This window comes from Chaetomium strumarium, assembly GCF_033439665.1.
Source record: "Chaetomium strumarium strain CBS 333.67 chromosome Unknown B0T15scaffold_1, whole genome shotgun sequence".
In the NCBI taxonomy this organism is placed as follows: Eukaryota; Fungi; Ascomycota; class Sordariomycetes; order Sordariales; family Chaetomiaceae; genus Chaetomium; species Chaetomium strumarium.
The window spans coordinates 2,665,181-2,683,383 of NW_026944429.1; the positions used below are offsets into that span (position 1 = coordinate 2,665,181).

The 18,203-nt window shown below is 58.2% G+C and overlaps 5 protein-coding genes across 5 annotated transcripts; 2 read left to right on the forward strand and 3 right to left on the reverse strand.

The window, feature by feature from the left end:
* The first annotated feature begins 665 nt into the window (after nucleotides 1-665).
* Nucleotides 666-4,394, forward strand: B0T15DRAFT_26491 (mediator complex subunit MED14-domain-containing protein). The gene is made up of 3 exons (XM_062863392.1): nucleotides 666-1,582; nucleotides 1,637-2,832; nucleotides 2,907-4,394. The coding sequence occupies exons 1-3, from the start codon at nucleotides 995-997 to the stop codon at nucleotides 4,201-4,203; spliced, it is 3,081 nt and encodes a 1,026-aa protein (XP_062725928.1). The 5' UTR covers nucleotides 666-994; the 3' UTR covers nucleotides 4,204-4,394.
* Nucleotides 4,395-4,676: 282 nt separating this feature from the next.
* B0T15DRAFT_506848 (uncharacterized protein) lies at nucleotides 4,677-6,929 on the reverse strand (the record flags this gene model as incomplete). Its single annotated transcript, XM_062867611.1, has 3 exons — nucleotides 4,677-5,585; nucleotides 5,652-6,302; nucleotides 6,402-6,929. The coding sequence occupies 3 exons, from the start codon at nucleotides 6,927-6,929 to the stop codon at nucleotides 4,677-4,679; spliced, it is 2,088 nt and encodes a 695-aa protein (XP_062725929.1).
* Nucleotides 6,930-7,795: 866 nt separating this feature from the next.
* Nucleotides 7,796-9,395, reverse strand: B0T15DRAFT_387023 (uncharacterized protein; the record flags this gene model as incomplete). The annotated part of the gene is made up of 2 exons (XM_062864360.1): nucleotides 7,796-8,948; nucleotides 9,004-9,395. 2 exons carry the CDS (start codon nucleotides 9,393-9,395, stop codon nucleotides 7,796-7,798), a joined length of 1,545 nt encoding a protein of 514 aa, XP_062725930.1.
* Nucleotides 9,396-11,376: 1,981 nt separating this feature from the next.
* B0T15DRAFT_26563 (glycoside hydrolase family 20 protein) lies at nucleotides 11,377-13,787 on the forward strand. The gene is made up of 3 exons (XM_062863401.1): nucleotides 11,377-11,618; nucleotides 11,697-12,863; nucleotides 12,969-13,787. The coding sequence occupies exons 1-3, from the start codon at nucleotides 11,469-11,471 to the stop codon at nucleotides 13,392-13,394; spliced, it is 1,743 nt and encodes a 580-aa protein (XP_062725931.1). The 5' UTR covers nucleotides 11,377-11,468; the 3' UTR covers nucleotides 13,395-13,787.
* Nucleotide 13,788: 1 nt separating this feature from the next.
* Nucleotides 13,789-17,914, reverse strand: B0T15DRAFT_26647 (P-loop containing nucleoside triphosphate hydrolase protein). The gene has a single exon (XM_062863410.1). The coding sequence runs from the start codon at nucleotides 17,642-17,644 to the stop codon at nucleotides 14,210-14,212; it is 3,435 nt and encodes a 1,144-aa protein (XP_062725932.1). The 5' UTR covers nucleotides 17,645-17,914; the 3' UTR covers nucleotides 13,789-14,209.
* Between the last annotated feature and the right edge of the window lie 289 nt (nucleotides 17,915-18,203).

Below are 18,203 nucleotides of genomic sequence, written 5' to 3' on the forward strand. Positions count from 1 at the left end.
GCAGTAGTAAGAAATCGGATGGGTCGGACTCGGAAGTATTCAACATGTGCTTCTCTTCTCTGAATACACTGCCATCCGACCAACCGGGGGACAGCAACCCGTTGTTGCTGTTGCCGTCTCGCCCTTGGCTACGGAAACACATCTGACTTGTCCCGGAACTGGACGGGTGGGCAGTCGCTGTAGGAAGTACCAATGTGTGTAGTCCCGTGTCCAGTAAGTTTTCAAGAGACACCAAGTGGTAGACCGCTGGAGGTTGTGCAAGCTCGAGTTCAACTTCCAAATTCAGCGAGGGGACGAGATGACGTAAGGGAGCTTTGATTACGCTGGCCGGCAGCGTAAGGCTGAAGCAGCGTGAGGCTGCTGAACTGCCAGTATGGATTGTATACAGTTGCTGTAGATACCCCCTTGGATAGTCGGCAATGTTCAGCAACCATCCATGATAGCGAAATTCGGGTTAGGTTTGGGTGCTACTCCGTAATTGAAGCAATTTTGTTGGATTCGGGAGGTTAACAGAACTCAGCCGGATTTTGCTCGGCAGGACAAAGACCGAACAGTGTGGAGGGGGAACGAAGGCGGGTGGGGCTTACACAGTCTAGGTAATTATTCGTTGACAAGGACAATCAGGCGAAGGGGGACAATGGGAAATCGTTCCAATACCTCTGTAACCGTAACTTACGCTCTTGATCCACGTTCTTGGCACGGGTCGGCCAGGCCGCTTGTCCTCTCACCCTGGCTCCCAGAGCATTCTAACTAAGTGGATCGGACTTCGAAACCAGCCATCACCAGCCCGGCCAGCGCGACCGCGACTCTGCGGCAAAGTCAGCGCTCTTACCAACGGATCCGGTCGCCGCATTGTTCCGCGAAGTGCTTGCGAGGATTGCGATACCAACTGCCGCACTTGCGACACGGCGGGTGCGCGTCGTCGCGATCCTGCCCCGGCGGAGGGTTCAGAACCGGAACGGGGTTGGCGACCGGCTGCCTTGCCTTCGAAGCGATGTCCAAAACCGATCGAGCCGCGTGCGACACGCCGCAGGTCGACCGATCGGCGATGGCTGCGGACGACGGCGGCGGGCTGCCGGCCGCCAAGATGGAGGACGGTCTGCAACATATCACGACCGACATAATGCCGCTGAGCCTCCTCCTGACTCGGCTTGCCGAGTTCTCCCAAGCGAAGCTCCAGGAGCACATCATGGAGCTGGCGTCGAAGCCCCTTCCTCAGATCCTCGCCAGCGGCAATGCGAACGGCGCCCCGAACGGCGTTGCGAATGCGCATAATGCTCCGACCGAAGATACTTCGCCAGAAAGCCTAGAGAAGAAGACCATGCTGCTGAACTTCATCAAGGACTTGCACTCGAGATGGGTCAAGGCTTTGGTTATTACGGAGTGGGCCAGGAATGCAGATGAAGTCGGCAAGCTTATCGACATCAGGAGCCATCTTGCTGAAAAGCTGGAGCTCTACAACAGAACCTTTTGGAATCTCGTTCAAGTCAAGCGGGAGGTGGCGTTCGCCAGGGTCCAAAGCCCGGATCTGAAGACTGCGCTGGAAATCCTCAGCAATGGAGCGGTTCACTGGATGCCGGAGGTAGGTCTCGGTTGCTCGTGGTCTGTGAGTGCGTGTATGCTGACGGCCGCCCAGTTTGGTTATCTGGAAGAACCGCTAGCCGCGAAAGACAAGCTGCATTGGATCCACGAGATCGAGATTCACCTGCATGTGAGACTCCAACTGGATGAGTACGATAGGATGCCGGAGCCGTTCAAGCAGTACACGGTCGCGGACGGCAGGGTAACATTTAGTGTGCCGGGGGAGTTCGAAGTCGACCTCACAATTGCCTCCGACGATTCATCAACGCAGTTCTGGTTCCTGGACTATCGGCCCCTATACAGTCCTGCCCCGCCTGAACTGCCGGACGATGTCCGGATGTTCCTCGAGACGCAGGTTAACAACGCCATGGGAGTTGACGGTTTGATGGGATGCTACAGATACCTTCATGAGTACACGCTCACTGCCAAGATCGCCGAGTACAGGCGCCAGGCACTGGAGCTCAGCCGAACTGGTCTATGGATCGACAATCTCAAGGTTGAGAGGCTCGACCGCGGGTTAGCAATTCAGTACTGGCTCAATTGCCAACATTCTCGGCCGTCACAGAGCTGGATACTCCTCGGAGTACACGGCGGCAAGGGCAGCGACGGGCTCCAAGATTCTCCTAGTCGTCTCATGCTCAGTTGGTTCCGCGACGACAAGGAAGTCAAGGATGCGGACATTCGCTTCAATGCCGACAACATCTCGACGGAGCAACTATTGATGGCGGTTATTTCCAAGCACATCGAGTATCTACTGATGCCCATCTACCGAACACTTCTGGCCAAGCGTCGCTATGCGGGTAAACAAGGCCGACTGGCCGTGGATCTCAATGGGCAACCGCAGGATTTCCGGCTGGTTATGCAGCTGGCCGGTGAGGTGGACGCTACGGTTCGCGTTTCCCCCTGGACGGGCGACTTCCTTTTCTCCCCGCAGTACGCCGCCATTTCGGACGTGCAGAGGAGGTTCAAAACACTGGCAAATCCAGCGAAGGACGGCCCAAATGTCCTGGAGCAGCTCAGGTGGTCTTACACGGTCTATCACTTAAGGTCGCTGCCCAGGCATGTCGACTGGAGCGTCCTCCGGGCGTCGCCTGTCCCCGCCGACGAGGTGAAGAACATGGTCTACCAGCAATTGCCGCCTCCTCGAGAAGCGTTTCATGCGGTGTGGGTGAGACACGTGAAGTGGGATTCCCGCTGCTTTGCTATGTTGACTATGAGCCTTGCGGGGGACAGCTGGACGCTGGTCGAGATGTAAGTTGTTGCCACCCATCTCTAACACGATTTTTTGTTTTGTGTTATTATTTTCCGCGCTAACGCCTCTCAAGCTCGCCAGAAACCAAGGGCTCACTTTCCCGTCGCATCCTTACGTTCAACCAGCTCCCTCTATCACCGGGCGATTTACTCCATTGCGACGTTCTCTTCCAGAAACTTCACACGTACGGGCCCGGAATCATCGGGCAAACTCGAAGTCTCCTCGACCTTCATCAAGAGCGAATGGCGCACGCGGCCCGGGAACCAATGGCCTCCGGTTCCTGCAGCTGGCCTTCCCAGATTCATCTGCCCATGGTAACAGTGCGAGCATCGGACATGCTGCAGGGTTGGAATAGTAGCTCCGATGAAGCCGATCGCGCTCCCTGGGCCGCGGGATTCATCTCCATCGTGTACAAAGGACCAGCACCCCCTCTCCCAGGGGAGCAAGGCCACCGGGTGCTGGTCGAGGCGAGTGTTGCCGTCACAGATCGTGCCAAGTTCGAATTCCTCGATCGCAAGCTTGACCGTGATGTTCACTACGACCGCCAAACCGGCCGGTTCACCCTACGATTCCGACCGGAAATTGGTTCTGGGGTCATCCCCTTGCTCCGGGCCCGCATGCAGGCGCTCGATCGCCTGCTGGCTTTCCTCGACGCCATCCATCGAGCCGGGAAACAGGTGGCCACGGAGAGGGTTACGCTCCGTGAGATCTCATTCACATATGGCGGTAGCACGAAAGTGGCTTTACCGCCGAAGCAACTCTTACCCAGCCAACCGGAGCAACAACTGTGGAAGGTGCGGTTCGACCTCAGCAGGGAGCACCTCGTGGATGTGGTTTTGGATAAGGACAATCCGCATCTTCGGGTCATCGACTTCCTCCGAGCAACGGCAAATACGCCCAAGGCCAAGGGCATACCCACATGGCTTACTCTCACACTCCCGCTCTTCCGAGCACTGGAGCGGCTCCAAGACGCGTGGGACCCTGTGTACGCCACGGGGCGCGGTGCTGGATGCTGGATAATCCATAAATCTCTGGACTGGGTGACGCTTCGCTTCACCTTTGTCCCGCCCAAGAGCCGGCGCGTGCAGCTGGACATCAAGGCGCGGGAGAGGGAGGGCCGGCTGGTGTGGCACGTGTCCCGCCCATCGACCGACCCCAACGCGCACAACGAGAACGACGAGTTCAACCAGATCCTGGCCCAGCGAGTCTGGTCGGTGGACCGCGACGGGGTCGACGGCCTCATGACCGGTGCCGCGGCAGGCTGGGAGCATGGCATCGAGACTCTTCTGGCGCTCATCAGCGACACATTGCTGTCAGTGGTTGGTGCACCTCCGCCTCTGCCATTACAACCATCACAACAGCACGGTTGACCTTAGAAGAGGCCGATACTGGTGATAGCGCATGCATGATTCTGTTAGTATTGGAAAGCGGGCAGCGGTTCTTTAGACAAAAAAAGGGAAATGGGGTGGGGCTTTATACCATCGGGATGGGTACAGGTTATGTGTGGCATTAAGTATAGTTCATGATACCAGGACACAGATAATGAAATTGAGAGACGCCGTCGCCTTACACGGCCGCAAAGTCGCCAGTTTCGGTGCCCGGTCGGCCCCCCCTTCGTTTCTTCAAATCCTTTTTTTCTTCTTTTGAGATTGAGAATATCTAGAATCAAGCATGCGCCGCCTTTTCTCTAACCCAAGGCTCTTCTTCCTCGGAACAGCAGGCAATAATAGACGTCTCCCCTCTTCCCAGATCGTAAGGGGTAGCTACGCGTGCAGCCCGGATCTTTCAAACATATATAGTATGTACACAAAACACATACACACAACAGACAAAAAACCACCTATTAGCGACTATGCGCCGCGTTCCGCAGCTGCGGATTCTGAGGCTGTATCTCGCCGCTCTCATCCAAGAAGGCGCCGCTATTAAATCGCAACGGCAGCATCGCCTTCTCCACCGACATATACTCCGGCTGCCGCGTAAACCTCTCCAGTCCGGTCTCGCCTACGCCCAAAAGCCCCTCTTCACCATCTTGCTGCTGTTGCTGTCGCTGCTGCTGCGACGAGGACGAGCTGCCCGAACCGAAACCGCCGGCAATCTGCATCGCCACGTCCCGCCCCGCGCGCAGCATGTACAGCACGCCCGGGCTCTGGTACGACTGGCCCGCGACGGCCAGGCGGCCCTTGAACCCCCACTGCAGGTCGGCGTGCGCGGCGCGCATGCGCGCGATGTGGCCCACGAGGTGCTGCGGGATGCAGTCGCGGCAGAGGCGAGCCTGGGCGTGCGCTTGGGCCGAGAGTTGCGGGTCGAGGTTGAGGTGGCGCTGCACGGCGCGCTTGGCCATGGCGATGGCGCTTTCCTCGTCCGGCAGGAAAGAGGCCGGCAGGTCGTCCCAGTAGTGCCCGCCCATCATGACGGTCAGCTTGGTGCCCATGAGCGTGTCGGCGCCGCGGTTGACGGCGCTGCCATCCTCCGGGCTGAGCCTGAATTCGCGCTCCGAGTCGAAGATTACCCCGAGGACGCATTCCGGGTTGGCTTCGTGGGGTAGGGCTTGGGGTAGAAGGTAGCCGAAGGCGTGGTAGGGATGGTTGGCTGCGGGCACGGGATACCAGATGTTGACGAGCATGATTGTGACGGCGCTGGACTCAGCGAGAGAAGGCAGGCGGCCGTCGGTGAGGCCTGCCAGTGTTTTGGCGTATAGGGTTGAGACTACCTTTTCATAGGCGACCGGTTTCTTGTTCTTCCTAGTGGTAATCTAAGTGATGTTAGCATGGGCGTTGGTGTTAGATTACCGATCCAACAGCAGGCGCTAGTTACTTACAGACATCCGGTCGATATCGTCGAGATAGCGGACAGACTCAACAGGGTCGCTCGTTTTGATCGTAACGTTGGGGTTCTTCCTCAGTGCGTCAGCGAGCGCGTTGGTCAGCGTGCTGAAGCCGTTTCGAAACCAGAGCGCGCCAGACCCGAGGTGCTGTGATGCCAGATCAAACACGGCCTTGTCCTGGATGATCTGCCTCATCAACTCATAGTCAACTCGGCGCACGCGCGCGTTGGTCATGGGCTGGTCGTTGGGCACGACCATGTCAGCCCACGGCCCGCTCGCAATGCTCTGCTTCCACACATCCCCGCCCGTTATGCCGTGGACCATGGCCGACAGAGCCTTGTCCACCAGACCAGGGCCTCCAAACAGGTGCGCATAGTAATCGCCCAGGGACATGTCGATGCGTCCCTTGAAGATGTCCGCCTTATACGAGTACCTATTCTTGGTGAATACGTTGAACACAGCAGGTATCAGGTCCCGGAAGACGGGCTCGGTAAGCATCTTGCCCGCACTGGCAAGCACATTGAGAAGTCCCCCGTTTGCAGTAGGCACAGCAGCTAGATGGTCGGGGTAGTAGATGTAGCCGGCGACGGTATCCTCCCCTTTCACAGTGTGGACGAGCTGATCAGCGAGGTTGAGGTTGGCGACCTGTTTGAGTCAAGCAGCGCGGGCGGCGGCGGTAGTTAGCAACTCTTCGGCCCCCTAAGCACTAGTAAGTAAGGAGGTGGCAGGGAAATCGAGACACACCATGTCGAAGAACACCAGGTCGTCCCACCGGGGGACGCCTCCCGAACCTCCGGTTTGCGGCTTCACCATGCGCGCGGCGTGCTCAAAGTGCACAGTGCCTTCCGTGCCGTCCGGGGTTCGCACTTTGACCTTCGTCGTGTCTACCCACCCGCCCAGCCGGTCGTTTGCCTCGTAGATTGTGATCTTGGCTTGTGGGAGGTTGCGTGTCAGATACCATGCTGTGGTGAGGCCCGTCAGCCCACCGCCGAGCACGGCGATGGAACGCGGGCCTTGGTCCTTGCCAGTAGCATAATGTCTCCTGCCTTGACTGTGACTGCCGCTTGCAAGAATAACACTCAACGGTGACGCAAAACTCGTGGCTGGCGCTGGCGGGAGGCGGTGATCTCGGGGTGGCGGTTGTCGGGGGCGGGCCGCAGAGGTGGCACGAGAGCTCAGGAATCGCACGCAACCTGGAGCTCGCGGAAATCTGCGCTTGGCGCCGGAGCTGCCCGGAGTATGCGCTATGCAGCGCACACAGATGGTATACATGTCAACGATTGCTACAAGGCCGCATCTCGGTCGGATCGCGCACTCAATGGCTCAGCACAACGCTGGTGGCGGGAGAGTGAAGACGGAAGTCAGTTTCATGGTCGTTGGTGTTATTGGAAGCAGGGATACCCGATTGGTTGATCTGAGGATAGGTATCATGTCACCAATTCCCCCAACCCTGGATCGATAAGTTGTGAGTGGCGAGGATGGCTCGATTCTCATAAGCCACTCTCAGGCACTATAGGGACCTAATTTACCGAGTTGATCGAAAGAAAAGGGCGACAAAAGAGACATGACGAAGAGAGCAGTTGGAGAGGATTGCCAAAATGAGTCCTGCACTTGTCTGCGTTGCTCAGATCCGCATATAGTAGTAGTAATATACGTACCTCTCTTTACCCTTATGACTTGAGTCCGGCCCGTCAACAACGATGGAAGATCACGCCAGTAACAGTATGGAGACAGAGGGGTCGACAAGTGAGACCGAGAGCGACTACAATTTCATTCTTGTCGCCCATCGCCGCTGATCCGCTACCTCTTCCGCTGAGACTCAATACATACAAGAAAACCCCTATCTAAAGACGAATAAAGCCCCTAAAAGCCCAATGCAGCAACCTCCTTCCGCCGTCTGTCCGCCCGAAACGCCTGTATATCGTGATATAGTACAGCACCAAGCCTGATTCCTCGGAATAGCTAGGCCTGCAACCTAATGCCACATGGTCGTGCCCTTCCCTCAAAACCTCGCCTCTCGCGGTTCTCTAGTGAGTTCTCCCCTAGTCACTGATTATCCACATGGCATATTCCGAGTCCACCAATCTCCGCTGCGATCCCGCAGCGTACATGTTTCGCCAACTGACCACGCGTGTCTTTTACATGACGACCTCTGGGACGCCAGCATCCGTTGTGTGCTCGCCCGACCCGGGCAGGACGACATCCTCGGGAGCTTGCTCATTCACAAACTTCCTCTCGCTGACATGCTCCTTCGATCCCTCGTTTGCCGTCCAGACCTTATCCTGGAAAGTGCCCCGTTGTCCCTCTTCGTGCATGAAGGGGCAGGTGCGGTTCGTGCACGGGTGAAACTTGCAAGGGGTCTTAACGTGGGTGAACTTGCAGTTCGGCACCTTACACTCGCCGCCATTGCGGCACGGGGGCATAGCCGGATGCCGGAATGGGCAGTTCGGGTTTATGCAGTTCGGGAAGAACTTGCAGTCTTGCTCGCTTTGGTGTGCCACCTTGGTAGCCGGTGATGGATGGCGGCCAACACACTTTCGGTTCTTGCAAGCCACACCGAAGCTGCAGACGTCCTTGACGTCGATAGTGATGCCCGGCGGCGCTGCAGGCGACTGATGGGCGAATTTGCAGTCCTTGTTTTGGCAGCGCAAATTGAACCGGCAGACCGTCTCGTCGGGGTTTGGTGGCTCCCGCTTTGCCCCTGTCATCTCGACATCGGCCGGGGAGGCTCCCTCAGGCTGACTTCCTTCCGCTGCATGTTGCTGTTGCTGCTCAGCGTGTCCGTTATGCTGAGGATGCGCTCCGCCACGCCGAAACTGGCTTGGCCTGCCATTCCGATCAAACTGGTGCTTGCCCGGGCCGTGCCCGCCCCGGCGCGTCATCCCGTTCTGCTGCTGCTGCATCAGGAGCTGTTGCTGCATCTGCTGCAGCATGAGGTTCTGTTGCTCCATCATAGCGATGATGTCGGCTTGCGCAAAACCGCCGCCATTCATTGGGTTCATTCCGACCGCTCCGTTCATGCCCATAGGACCCGCGTGCATGCCGCCCATGTTTGCTAGGCCGGCCGCAATGTTCGTGGCGCGAGCCATGTTCGTCCGCGGCTGCCTGCCAGCACCCATCCTCGGCCCAGCTGGCGGACCTCGCCCGATCCTCTCGTTGCCGGATTGTGTGCGGACCCGGTGAAGGACCGAATCCTGTGTCCGATCCAACGCCCTGTTGATCTGACCCACGATACGCTTCTCCCGGCCCCCACGGATGTTGCCATTCCGCATCGCCTTAGGTCCTGTAGGTCTATTTTCGGTCAGAATAACGGGTCTGGCGCGGCGGGGAGCCAAGCAACACTTACGCATTGAGAGCGGTAGCTGGTGCGTCGGACCTAGTATCCATGTTGACGTCAAGAGAACCATCCATCGACTCATCCTTGGCTCCGTCCATGGTATCGGCGGGTTGCGTTTGCCCAGTGCCTAACTGTGCGCTGAGCGTTTCGATCTGTTCGAAGAGCCATTTTGCGAATCGGGGGGCGGTTTGGTCCTCAGGGCCGAGTCCAAGCAGGTCGCCGGAAATTTCACCAGCAATCTCGGACTCCGTCTTTCCGTTGGCGAGCATGAGTAAGAAGTACTCAGCCATGGCGGAACCTTCGGCGCCAGGGCCAGCCCATTCAAGGTCTGCGATCTTGCCTTGGATGGCCGTGTGGAGGGCCTCGGCGAGGGGTGTGCCGAGCGTCACCTCGACAGACATGGTGATGGGTGATTTCGTGATGACGGAACTATTTCTAGTCGAAAGAGGATATGTGGCTGAATTGCGGTTGGAAAACCTCGGCCTTCGCTTGCGCGCGAGGGAAGGACGATCGGTGTCTGGTGAAGTCGGCGACCAATACAACAGTGTCCTCCTCTTGAAACGCGACTCAAGCGATATCTGCGCGCAAGCGGTCGGTTTAAATGCGGGTGACTGGATCGTATCGCAAAAAATGTGCCGCGAGAGACTGAAAGCGAATTGTGTATCGGGTCGGATGGGTGGCCCAATGGAAGGTTCGTCGGTTGTTTAGTTGAGGATTTCAATTCTAAGCCGTGGAGTCGCGCGAAACAAATCCACGGTCGAGCAAGCTCTTAGGTGGTTGGTGGCGATTGCATAATGCTCACGTGACTCAGCCTCACCTCGCCACAGTACATTGTGGCGCTCCTCTGCTGATTGGACGTGCCTTCTTATTGTTTTCAAGTCGTGAAGTCACTCCCACTTGGGGTTCCGAGCGTTTTTCAACCGATGGTTTTACTTTTCTTACCAGTACGGATTACTTCTTACTAGTGGCGATCGTTGAAAAAACGCTCGGACGCCCAAGTAAGACACCGTGACGTGACCCCCCTCGAGCCCCCCAATAAAAGTTCGTTGCTGACTCGACGACCAGAGTCAGCTGGTTGGGTGTGGAAAGTACGACCCGGGCGTGAGACTGGTATTAAACTGGGACTGTGGAATTCTCTGGGCACTGGGGATTCATGCCTCTTACACACGACTTTCAGTTACATCAATCAATCGGTTCTTGGTCTCCATCATCATTTGGACCTGTTCAATCATGATCCCTTTCTTCAGCCTCAGTCTGTCTTGAGAACATTATGCACAAGGTCTATTTCGGGTAACTTGAACTGAGTTTGGCCCACAGATATCTACCCCTCACGGCGCATGACCACAGAAACTGCCCAGATACTGTCAAGTAACAACACCATTCCTGTAGAGGGGTAGCTTCTAGGCCGTGCATGTTGTTGCAGCCTTGGAATCGAAGACTGGCTCATGCAGTTACACTCCTTTGTCCGGCTGAGCGGATTCATGACTTTTCGGGGTCGTGTCTTCGACCCCCTGGCAGACTCGTTGGGTTGCTCTGCATCCGAGAGCCTCCTTCCCAATGCAGTGCGCCTGACCCCGCCTCCTTTCTTCCGCACGAACATGCATTTCCAGTTCCAAACTTCCAACCGCCGTCCCTAGTGGTGAGCTTGCAACTTGTGGCGTCCACCAGCCACAATCCGACGTGACGTTTGTGATCGACAGGCGATTTCCATTGATTGGAAGGAATTGTGCGGTGACCGGGCATCCGCAGCGCTGGATCATGCGGGAGCAACGGACAGATCTGCGACGCAATTCCTCTGGGCGTCTCACTCGAACAAATGACTGTCAAATCGAATAAGAAGATATGAAGGACCTCGAAGGCACAGATTCCTAGTCCAAGGGATTCAACATTCCCCAGCCGTGGCCGGTCAGTTGACTTGGCTCTCCCACCCTGGGCCTACTTAAGGGCCTTAGGCAGACGCAAGTTGAACGTAACGTTGCCCCATGCCTAGTGTATGCGGCGGCAGGAACAAGATTCGGATCAGCGCTTTTGCCATCCTCCGGACGTTCCCGTCCCAATTGCCCTGGCATGCCAGGAAGCAGTAACGGGCGGAAGCTGACCCGTGGTGAGCCTAGCCTCGCGATCGGTCTTGTGCTCTGGCGCGGTCTGCTGGTCCTGCGGTGTTACAGCCCACTCACAGGGGGCAATTCTGGGTGCCATCCCATGTTTTTGGGTTATCGCTGCCGGATTGCAACCGACCTTCGGCACCGGAGCATGGTCCCGTTGGTCAGTTGGCCTCCTCGCATCCATGATCCAACTAAATCAACCGAATCAACATTCAATGCGCCGAGAGGTTTCATGAATAAACATTCCAGCCTCTCCCCTGCCTTGTTCCTCGCCGCCCTACACTGCATATATCAGCCGCCACCCCGCCATTTTCGCTTGCCCCTCAACAACACTCCATGCGTGAAGGCATGAGGTAGTTCTCACTCAACATGTTGGCACCATTATCTTCTTGCCTTTCGCTCATCCTGGTCGCCGTCGGCCCTGCCGCGGCAATCTGGCCGGCGCCCCAGAGCTTCACCAACGGCACTTCCGTCCTCTACCTGCACCAGAACATCAAGGTCACGTATAATAACGAAAGCGTATGCTGGCCCTCTTGCTGTTCCATTCATGGATTCCCCGAGGACGGACCGAGGACTGAACAACACGTGTACCAACAGATCCAGTATACCTACGGCTATGAGCCGCGGACGTTGACCAGCAAGGAGGTGGTCCAGGCGGGTGTGTCCCGGGCGCTGACCGGCATCCTCAACAGCAAGTTCGTGCCGTGGATGCTGCACAAGCCCGGCTCGGACTTCGAGCCCGACCTGGCAAAAGGCCAGAAATGGCTGAACACGCTGCAGATCACTCAGACGAGCAAAGACGAGCCCAGCGCCTTCAAGCCCCTGGCTGGCGAGGTTGATGAGTCGTACAACCTGACCATGAGCGCCGACGGAGACGTCAAGCTCTCGGCCGTCTCGTCGATCGGCGTCCTCCGCGGTCTCGAGACCTTCACGCAGCTCTTCTACCAGCACTCGAAGGGGAACTTCTGGTACACGCCGTACGCGCCAGTCTCCATTCAGGACGCGCCGAAGTTCCCGCACCGCGGCGTCATGATGGACACGGCCCGCCACTTCTTCCCGGTCTCGGACATACTGCGGACCATCGAAGCCATGGCCTGGAACAAGCTGAACCGGCTGCACATCCACGTGACCGACTCGCAGTCGTGGCCCCTCGTGATCCCCTCGATGCCCGAGGTCGCGGAGAAGGGCGCGTACCACTCCAGCCAGACGTACTCGCCTGCCGATGTGGAGAGGATCCAGCAGTACGGCGCCCAGCGCGGCGTGGAGGTCTACTTCGAGATCGACATGCCTGGCCACATCGGCTCCGTCTCGCTCTCGCACCCGGAGCTCATCGTGGCCTACAACGTGCAGCCATACTACTGGTACTGCGCGCAGCCGCCCTGCGGCGCCTTCAAGCTCAACGACACGGCCGTGGATGCCTTCCTCGAGAAGCTGTTCGACGACGTGCTCCCGCGGGTGGCGCCGTACGCCGCCTACTTCCACACGGGCGGCGACGAGCTCAACAAGAACGACTCGATGCTGGACGAGGGCATCCGGTCGAACGACTCGGCCGTGCTGCAGCCGCTCCTGCAGAAGTTCATCGACACGCAACACGCGCGCGTGAGGAAGGCCGGTCTGACGCCCATCACGTGGGAGGAGATCCCGCTCGACTGGAACGTCACCATGGAGAAGGACACGGTCGTGCAGTCGTGGCTGGGCGGCGGCGCGGTCAAGAAGCTGACGGGCTTGGGATACAAGGTGATCGACAGCAACTACAACTTCTGGGTAAGCAACTCACTTTTCCTCCCTCCCTCGCTCGACTTGAGCGAGGCCCCCGTGGAAACCAAACCACCCAACAAAAACTGGCCCGCTAACATCAGATCGTACTAGTACCTCGACTGCGGCCGCGGCCAATGGCTCAACTGGGCCAACGGCGCCGCCTTCCAGACGGGCTACCCCTTCAGCGACTGGTGCGGCCCGACCAAGAGCTGGCAGCTCATGTACTCGCACGACCCGACGGCGGATCTGACAGCCGACGAGGCCAAGCTCGTGGTGGGCGGCGAGGTCGCCGCCTGGAGCGAGACGATCGACTCAGCGAACTTTGACTCGCTCGTGTGGCCGCGCGCCAGCGCCGCCGGCGAGGTGCTCTGGTCGGGCCGGCAGGACGCGGCCGGGCAGAACCGCAGCCTGATGGATGCCGCGCCGCGGCTGAACGAGTTCAGGGAGAGGATGGTGCTGAAGGGCGTCGGCGCCTCGCCGTTCCAGCAGATGTTCTGCACGCAGGGCGAGCCGTGGGAGTGCGAATACCCTGCGTGAGCGGGTTGGAAAGGGGGCCCCGCCCTTGGCTAGTATTTCGTTTTCTTTTTCTTGTCCTCCAGAGATACTCCAGAGAAGGGGGGTTTAAATATTGACCGGTCCTTTTGCCATGCGGCGGTAGTGAGAAAAGCAAAGTGACAAGTCCGGGACCGTTCCGATCGGAGCGTTTCCGCGCCGCAGGGATACTTCCGAGTACTTCCGGTGACCTTTGATTGCACTCATTCCCGTGCCTGCGTCCGCCGTCCGGCATTCTTTTCTTGTACAATACATACATACTAGTAGGTACTCACCGATCAAAAGATCAGCATGGGAAAAGGTGCAGGATAGCCGGGGGCTGGCCTACTAGGGCAGCAGTAGCATAATGGCATGAGGATTTGGTCAACGTTACGAAGTCCTGTGCAGCCCTTGGCCATTGGTGACAACCCTTCACGTCACGTCACGTCATGCATGCCGGCGTTCCGCGGGTTCCCAATCCGATGCAGTTCTTCTTCAGTTCTTTTGTAGGTCCGAGACTCCGGCGGACAGCAGTGTTACCCCGTCCCGGAGTTCGCAGGTGGATCTCCATCCATAGCGTTTTATCAGGTCCGGCCGCAACCAAGGCAGTGCATCCCCGCTCACACAGTATACACTATACACTTGTACAGGGACCGTCCTCTTTCCTATCTGTACAATACAGTACCATCCCGCCTTCCCCTGACAGCCGCCCCCTACACCAAACAACGTTCGCCGTCTATAGCCGTTGTGACCGCATCGGAAGCAAAAGACTTGCTGTCCCCCAGGGCCGTGGCCGGTAAATAAACAATACACAGCCTTTTTCAATCGACACCAATTCTGCGTCCATTGACAAAGAGCTCCGTACCTGCCTGTCCCATCCTGGCCTCCACAACCAAAGCCTTGCTCGCGTCGTCCCGCGGATCTCGTTCGACCAGGAACTGGCTGTGTGTGATCACCACGATCCAGCCGACCACCGACTGCGACATGGCGCCACACCACCTGACCACAGCCGCCTGGCCGGCCTTGTCCAGGTTGTCAAACACCTCGTCGACGAGCACGTAGTGCGCGCGGTGTGCACTTCTAGCCCGCGCCAGCTGCAACAGCGCGAAGAAGAGCGCTAGGTCGACGCGCTTGCGCTCGCCGCTCGAGCGCTTGCTATAGGCGAGCGAGGGGTGGACAGCAAGGGTGGGATCGAGAACGGATCCCGAGAGGGATGATGATGTATCGTTGATCGTGATGTCGGCAGACTCGTCGGAGTCGAACAGCGAACGCAGCATCCCCGTTGCCATGTGCGCGTGGCGCGTGTCTTCGTACAGCACCGTAAGGACCTGCGCGAGGAGCGCGTTGAGCTCCGACAAGGACCTTTTGAGGATGTGCTCGCGGAAGTTGGTCGTTGCCTTTGCCGTGGAGCTGGGCGAGGAAGACGAAGAGGCGCGACGGGTGCGTTTCGCCAGGGCTGAGGACCAAAAGGCAAAGAGCTCGCGATTGGCGGCAACCTCTTGGAGCTTGGTGGCCAGCGCGTCGCGTTCCGACCGCAGGGAGTGCAGAGATGACTGCTCGGTTTCAGCCAGGAGCTTGTACGTGGCTGCGTCGCGTTGCTTGATCGTGACCTGTTGCTGCAAGGCTTCGCATGCCTTTTGAGCCCGGATGGCCTGCGCAAGCTGCTCGTTAAGTGTGACGGCGTACTCGACACTGCGCTTTTCTTCGTGCTTCAGGCTCTGCAAGCGCAACGCGCTCTTCTCAATGTCTTGGCGGAGACTGTCGATGGCCGCCTCTTGGTTATGGTTTTTTTGGGCGCTGATTGCCCGAGAGCCGTCCTCGGGAACACCGAATATGCGCAAGAGGCTCCCGACGGCCATCAGTAGGAAGCGAAGAATGGAGGTCTCCATGGCGTGAAAGAGCTTGCGCAGGCCTATGGGGTGAGCTGCAGCCATAGCCTCAAGTCTTTGGCTCAGTTGCCGCTGTCGCCGGCCTAGCCATGACGTCGACTCGACATGCTTCTCTTCATGCTTCTCTTCCTGCATCTGGGCATAAGAGGCCTTCAGCCGTTGCAGATTCTCCTGCTCGGTGTGGATTTGATTCTGCAGCGCCGAGATCTCAACGCGGAGGCCCATGTTAAGCTCGAGGGCCTGACCTCCGTTGCTTCCATGGTCTTGACCGGCTGCCTCCAAAGATGCGACTGCCTCCTCCGCCTCACGTTCGAGTCGTTTCTGTGTCCGGTGGAGATCTTTGAGGCGCCGTTCATTGTCTTCCATTGTCCGGATCAAGCCTTCCAGCTTGCCCTCCAGCTTATTCGCGTCGGCGTCGATGTCCTTGAGCAGCAGCCTCGACACCTGCCCGCACTGATCTAACATCGACAGCCCGAGCAACCCCTCAATCAGGTCGCGCCGCTGCGCCGGCGTCGAGTTCAGAAAGCTCGCTGCATTCTCCTGGCTCAGCACGACCGTGCTGATGTATGTGTCGTAGTCGGCGCCAAGCAGCTCGTTGATGGCCGCCTGCGTTGTGCGCGCGTCCGGGTGCTCGAACTGCGGCTGCTGCTCGCCATGCAGTGAGACGACGACGCGGTTTTTATGCACCTTGTGCTTGCGATACCGTGTAATGGTGTATCCGTTGGCGAACTCCAGCTCGACGGAGCAGTTCTTGCCTACACTGTCGTTGACGACGGCGTTGGCCGCCATCCCGCCGCGGACACACCGCCCAAACTGACACCATGCCATGGCCTCGACGAGCGTGCTCTTACCGGAGCCGTTGTCGCCGACCAGGAAAGCCAATCCGCGTGAGAGGTCCTGTCGGAAGTCGATGACGATTGTGCTCTGCACGCCGAGGAAGTTTGTGATTGTAAGCGCGCGCGGCTCGGCGACGAAGACGTGGGTAGAGGGCCCTGCCAGCTCAGTGGCCGTTCTTGTGCCGACAGCTTGAGACGACCTATCCAGGAAGTCTTGGTGGTTAACCTTGGCCTCGTCGTCCTGGTCGGCGATCTCGCGGGAGGCATGGACCATTCGCTGGCCAACCCGCACCAACTCGTCTCGTCGCAAGAGGAGAGACTCGTCCAGATCCAGCGACTCGACAAATTCGCGAACCTCTGCGGCGAGATCGAGTCTTTCAGCCCGAAGTTCGGCGGCAGGGTCAGAGCCCGAAACGCCGTCGGTGGTGGTGGCTAGACCCGTCTCATCTCTGGTGGGCTCCTCCGAGGGCTGGACAGCGGCATCGCTCGCCGGCACCGACGCGCCGAGACCGCCGAAGGAAGATCGGCCGGCGTGCAAGGCAAGGCCCATAGGAGTCCATTTCCGCACGCTCCGCACGCCCAGCGAGAGCAGCTTGTCACGAGCCGTGACGTACCTGAGATGGGTAAGCTTGCCGGTGAGCATGACATGCTTGTCCGTCACGGCACCTTCGTCGACCTGGCCGCCGAGAACTTGCTGCAGGTCAGCTGTTGTGTAGCCGACGGCATGCGGGTTGATGAGCAGTTCGTGCTCGAGCGTTTCCGGATCGAGCAGGACGACGCCCCGCTGCTCGTCGTAGAGGTCGGCCCAGTTCAGCTGCAAAGGCGAGCCCAGGTACGTGACGCTCCCTCGCAGATCGGCCTTGTTGCTGTCGGATTGTTCCTGGGCGATGGTCTGGTGGCTGTGAAAATGCCCCGTGAACGTTCGCGCCAGAGAGGCAAACCGGCCCGGGCCCGTCAAGCCGCGGTGCGTAATGGAGTTCGCCGCGCGAGGACTGTCGACGCCCGCACCGACCACATACCGCTGCGTGATGGCCTTGTTGATTGCGAGATGGGCAAAGGCAACCGTCCTGTTGGCCTCGTCGGGACTTAGAGCAGCCACGGCGTCCGTCAGCTCGTTCTGCTCCTCGCGAAACGGCAGCAGCAAGACACGTCGGCCGTCCCACTCGTCCCGAGCGACGACGCTGTGTAGCGACACATACGGGGCCAGGCGTTTGATAGTGAGGGCGTCAAGGGCCGTAGTCTGGTAGTCGCGACGGTAGGCGAGGTCATGGTTGCCGAGCACGATATGAACTCGCGGCACGACGTCGCTGAGGAGGCTGATGAAGCGGTAGCACGCCGACAGCACGTGCGTCGGCTGCATCGTCCGGCTCGTCAGCAGGTCGCCGCACACCACCGCCCGACGGACCTGGTTTCGCTCCGCCTCGGCAACGATCCACTGCGCCGTCTGCCGCACCCGATCCAAGTCATGATGCTTGAAGTGGAGGTCGCTGAAGAGCAGCCATCGCACCGTACCGGCCGACGGCCTTCGCATGGCTCTGGCTAACTTGCATAGAGCTCAGCATCGCCGATGGGTTCCTCGAGGTAGCAAAGGTAGGTAAGACGCCTACCTTAACCTTGTCGCGTTATGATCGATACCGCCCCGCCACTCCGCATCGCCACGATCCAACGCGTCAACCTCCTCTTAGGATACGCCCCGCGGTAGCCGAGCATGAGTAGATGGTATTTTCCTGGACAATTCATGTGGATGGGTGTGATGAACTACTATACGTAGATGCGTTGTGTGGTGTTGAAGACTCAGACTCTTAGTTGAAAGTTTGAAACAGGTACGGAAGTGGTAATCCCATACAGAGTGACCGTCAAATGTGATTGGTGGTTACCAGGCACTATACCAAACTTGGATAACAGGCAGTCGGGAAGTATGTCTCATTACTTCGTACTACCTCAGTACTTACTGTGTATGGGAGTCGCCCTGAGGGCTCATAAGTAAAGGCCCTAGTTTTGGTTAACCCTTGATATGAATGAGGAAAGCGCTAATGTTACCTCGAATTGTTATTCTGAGCACCATTCAAAGTTTTGTACCAAAAAAACGG